We start from the raw sequence: 5,195 nt of genomic DNA, 5'->3' as shown, positions 1-5,195 counted from the left end.
CTCATCACTTTATCCAGGCCTATATAAATGATCTTCGGTCAATGCAGGAAGATAGAAGCAGTGCAAGGCCGGTGGAGGGAGGAGCATGGCCGAGGTCAACACGGTGGATTCAACCACCGGAGACAATGTGCAAGATCAACGTAGATGGTGCAGTTTCTAAGAACCAGAAGAGGGGAGCTGCAGCAGCAATATGCAGAGACCACGCTGGAAATTTTCTGGGGGCTTCGGCGATACTTGTGAGGGGTGTTTACGACCCACCGACACTAGAAGCTCTTGCTATCCGGGAGGCTCTAGCCCTGGCCGAAGATCTGAATTTGCAGAGTCTACACGTTGCATCATATTGCAAAGTAGTGATCAAGGACATGAAGGAGCAAAACCCGGCTGGTTATGGTGCAATTCTACATGAAATATCAGACCTTGCAAATGGTTTCGTAAAGTGCAATTTTGTTCATGAGTACAGGAGCTCGAATTTCGAGTCTCACAATCTAGCGAAGCATGCTTTAAAGCTAGGGGTGGGCCACCATGTTTGGTTAGGACACCCCGGTAATCTCGCTTTTGTCCTTGTAAACATTATTTCAGAATAATTAAAGCTTCGCGTGATTGTCTCAAAAAAAAGTTAATTTGATTCTGCTGAAAAACAGAAACTTTGCGCGCACAAAAATAATTTTAGTAATTCACAGAAACGTGATTTTGTGTTTATTCTTTTTGCTGTAGATCAATAGACAAATTGCACAGGACTTCCTATTTTTGTAGGATATTTAGAGTTACATAAGTAGAGTTATAGATTGCTACAGACTGTTCTGTTTTTGACAGTTTCTGTTTTTCGTGTGTTGTTTGCTTATTTTGATGCATCTATGGCTAGTATGTAAGGGTATGAACCATAGAGAAGTTGGAATATAGTAGGTTTAACAGCAACATAAATAAATAATGAGTTCATTACAGCACCTTATGTGGTGGTTTTGCTTTCTTGCACTAACGGAGCTTATGGGATTTCCTATTGAGTTTTGTGTTGTGAAGTTTTCAAGTTTTGGGTAAAGATTTGATGGATTATGGAATAAGGAGTGACAAGAGCCTAAGCTTGGGGATGCCCAAGACACCCCAAGATATTCAATAATATCCAAAAGTCTAAGCTTGGGGATGCCCCGGGAAGGCATCCCCTCTTTCGTCTTCGTCTATCGGTAACTTTACTTGGAGCTATATTTTTATCCGCCACATGATATGTGTTTTGCTTGGAGCGTCGTGTATGATATTAGTCTTTGCTTTTTAGTTTACCACAATCATCCTTTCTGTGCACACCTTTTGGGAGAAGCCCACTTGATTAGAATTTGTTAGAACACTCTTTGTGCTTCACTTATATCTTTTGAGCTAGATAGTTTTTGCTCTAGTACTACACTTATATCTTTTAGAGCACGGCGGTGGCTTAATTTTGAAGAAATTGTTAATCTCTCATGCTTCACTTATATTATTTTTAGAGTCTTTCAGAACAGCATGGTATTTGTTATGGTTATAAATTTGGTCCTAGAATAATGAGCATCCAAGTTGGGTATCTACACTACTATTAAACAATCCAACAAGAATTTTTCTACGTGCACCCTACAATTAGTCCCACACCCCCGCACAGATCAATAAGCACCACACGATTAGGCCCACACTTCTCAATCTAACAAATCTTAGTGATCTAATACCTTTATGGTGTACACTTATCAATTTCCAATGACTGACCGTGCTTCACCAGGAGAGGAGTATTGGAACTACCATTCCCACGCCCCCTACAATCAAGGAAATCTGATTACAAACTAAGGCAACTCCACCCGTAAAAAAAACTAAGGCAACTCCACGCCCTTGACCTCGGCCTCACTGTTTGGCACTACGGCAACCCTGGTGACAGACGCCGCCAACCAACAATGTCTCCTACCTGCACGGAGATCTCGCCGCTCCATTGCCTCCCTGCAGGATCGCCATCGCCGATTGTTGTCGCTCACAGCGTGGCATCCATCCTGCAAGATCGCTAGTGCCCAGGAGATAGAGCCTGCCCCGGCACCGGCCCTGCCGCCGCGCCCGCGAGATCGCCGGTGCCTAGGAGATAGAGCTTGCCCCGGCACCCGCGTCCACCGCATCCCCTGAACAAGCCGGCCACACGCATCTGTGATTCCTCTGTCCATTTCTTCAGGTCAGACTTCTTCCTTTGACCCGTTGCAGCATTACTCATGATTAGACGTTTGAGAATAGCCAAGAATATGGCTAAATAATAAGCAGTTGCACAGCAAAATGCTACAAATTCTATAAGCCGTTCGTGCACCCTATCTGTTTTTCTAACTGAATCATGCACCCTATCTCCTGCTCCTGGTGTCGAAAAAGTTGGCTTTCAGAATTTACAGTAGTGACTTGTGCACAATGTATAACAATTTAATGACATGGATATTTGAATCTGTAACAAACTGGAGCCCTCCATCATATTGTTTTAACAGTATAGTATTCGAATCTGCATGACTGAATGAATAAAATTAACATTCAGGCTCTATGGATGAATCTGTATCGACTTAGCATGTAAATGAATCTATTCAGGACATAGTTAGACTTAGCATGTAAATGAATCTATTCAGGGCATAGTCATTCTATTTTTTATAGTTCTTTGAGGGTTGTGGCCAAGGAAGTGAAATAACTGGACTGGGTTTTTCTTCTCCATGCTCAAGTTGCCCATGCTGTACGTTTTCTTCCCAGGCAAGGCTGCTTGTAGAACATCTGAAAAGGACAGAATAATGTCTCTAAGTAAAATATGGTGGTAACTGAAACAAGACAGAGTGTTCAAATGATCTGAACAATAAGGTCATGGTTTTGAGCACACTGTTATCTAAATAGAAGAAGAAAGGGGCCTTAAGCGCCCTTTCGCGTATATGTTGCACCGGTCACATTATCCAATGCCTCTAACAATGATCTTTCTGGAAACTTGATGGTGTTTAGGAAATTATACAATGTTACAAGCCGAACGATGTAAGAATGCTTAGTGCAGCTCGGAGATAACTAACAGTAAGTTGCAATTGTTCATGCCGTTTTGAACTACAAAACACTCATCAGGTAAATGGCAACACTCATCAGGCATAGGAATTAATCACTAAGACCTCACTGTTATGGTTAGTTATTAGCCCGATTGCCTCATCTTTTGATGAGACAATTTATGTTATTTTTCGCTTGTGATACTAATGCTTTCTCATTTATTCATGCAACAACTCGATGGACTGGAAAATCTATTCCAATCTGCATCTCTTCACATGGAACTAAAATCTGATAAGTGGAAGGACCTAAACATCACAACATGGCCAAGGGAATAGTGTATTTAGAGCAAACTGCAGACAGATGGGTACACCTTCCTAACTCAATGCAATCGACATTATGTGTTTTTTGTATGTCCTCATTAGTCATATTACAAAGGAAGTTTTCACAATTAAGAATATAGTATGCATATGCACGTATCAAATGAGAGTAGATGACATCATAGTTAAGTGTCTTCGTCATGTGAAGACTACTCATCCATCATCTTAACCTACAATATCAAAGCACTTCTCCAAGGTGTTTTGGCAGACTTTGAACAAACACATTAAATTTAACAAAGTAGACGATTTGGTGATAGCTAATTCTCTCACGCAATTATTTTACTCAAAGTTCAGTATGCACACAATTATGTTCAGCTCACGCAAGATTTAGACAAAAAGCAGTCACATATATTTATCGTAATGGGGGTCTCGGATTCCTCACCCTCTACGAAGTATGCCGAGCAGGGGTACCCGTGGACGGACGCGGCGGTGCTCCTTGTTGTCGGGTAGCGGTGGTAGCCCACTAGGACGGCTCGAAGTAGGAGGCATCGACGGCCTCCTCCAGCCGCAGTCGAGGTGGGGAGGGGCATCCAGCATGCATCCACTTCGGGAGCCTCTGTCGGATCCCTCCAAAGCCGCGCGGTGGCCAGTGTCGACGATCTGTTGGCGGCCGGAGCGGAGCCGCGGCTGCGGAGCAGACTGGTGTCGACGAACGGGTTCGTCGTGGGGCTGGAGAGCGCTGGGGAAACAGGAGGCGAGGTGGAAGTCGTAGGCTACGGGAAGAGAGGTAAGGGAATGGCGGCCGCCATGGACCGGCGCGGCGGCGGGAGGGTGGGGCATAGACCAGCGACTGGCGCGGTGGCTGGGGAAGGGCGGCCGCATGGACCGGCCACGGGTGGGTGTTAGTCCCGCCGTCGGTGGGGATGCAGCGGAAGAGGGGCAGTCATGTTCTGTGAGGGAGAGAGGAGTTATCCGCTTCTGTGGTGAGCGAGTGGAGTACTTGCTCCGGTTGTCTGAATTTTTTAATCTTTTTAGATAGGGTACGTGTCCGTCTGTGTGGTGAGTACTATACGTGATTGTGATTTTTTTTACGGCCAAGTGTTTACAAAACTGGTTCAATCATATATCAATGGTTGATTGATTTTGAAGGTTTTATAAATCTTATCATTATAATTATTCTATGTTATATTATTATTTGAATTCTAACTCTAATTTACTACTCCATCTGTAAAGAAATATAAGAGCGTGACGAACTCGACACTGATCCCACAAATTGTGTGATTCTTGATAGACTCGCTAAGAATATGAAAACATCATACACATCATCAAACCTTGAGCTCATCTCACAATCATTTCTTCTTTCATCATATGTCAATCCATCAAACCTTGAGCTCATCTCGCAATCATTTCTTCTTTCACCATCTGTCAATCCAACAAATGATGACTTACTATGTAGGATGATATTCGACTGGGGAGGCAAATTTTGGACATATTTTGAAGTACCAAGGGAATGAAGCTCTAAACAATATCTCAGCCATGGAACGAAGCATTCTAAATTGCATCCATATATGGAACTTTAAGAGAGAATCATCATCAACGAACAAATAGTAGATATGTTTCTTACTTGTTGTTTTTAAACATGTTTGTAACTAATGATAATACATTTGTGTGATTATGAATTTTATGTGAAGACATATGTTCGGATCGTGTTACACGCGCGCTCACATCGTGGGCACGAGACACATTTAAATGCCTTAGCAAACAACTCATCATACAAGAAATAAGATTAAAACATATTTTATTATAGATTATGATACACGCGTTGCACGTGCATGCTTACTAGTAATAAAAACTATCATAGAAAGTGCATTAAACACAAGGATC

At 42.7% G+C, this 5,195-nt stretch overlaps 1 protein-coding gene across 4 annotated transcripts; it reads right to left on the bottom strand.

Moving 5' to 3' along the window:
- Positions 1 to 1,620: 1,620 nt before the first annotated feature.
- Positions 1,621 to 4,286, bottom strand: LOC119339353. 4 transcript variants are annotated; one of them, XM_037611453.1, is made up of 4 exons: positions 3,754 to 4,286; positions 2,664 to 2,742; positions 1,916 to 2,120; positions 1,621 to 1,769 (listed from the first exon to the last, which is right to left on the bottom strand). In XM_037611453.1, the coding sequence occupies exons 1-4, from the start codon at positions 4,191 to 4,193 to the stop codon at positions 1,729 to 1,731; spliced, it is 765 nt and encodes a 254-aa protein (XP_037467350.1). In that variant the 5' UTR covers positions 4,194 to 4,286; the 3' UTR covers positions 1,621 to 1,728. The 4 variants fall into 4 exon arrangements, with proteins under 4 accessions (XP_037467350.1, XP_037467352.1, XP_037467351.1 ...); XM_037611455.1 differs by having other exon boundaries at positions 1,621 to 2,183; XM_037611454.1 differs by having other exon boundaries at positions 1,621 to 2,143.
- Between the last annotated feature and the right edge of the window lie 909 nt (positions 4,287 to 5,195).

Source organism: Triticum dicoccoides, chromosome 7B (genome assembly GCF_002162155.2).
Source record: "Triticum dicoccoides isolate Atlit2015 ecotype Zavitan chromosome 7B, WEW_v2.0, whole genome shotgun sequence".
NCBI classification, from domain to species: Eukaryota; Viridiplantae; Streptophyta; class Magnoliopsida; order Poales; family Poaceae; genus Triticum; species Triticum dicoccoides.
Note: the sequence above shows the minus strand (reverse complement) of the source record. Positions and strands in the feature narration are given on the sequence as shown.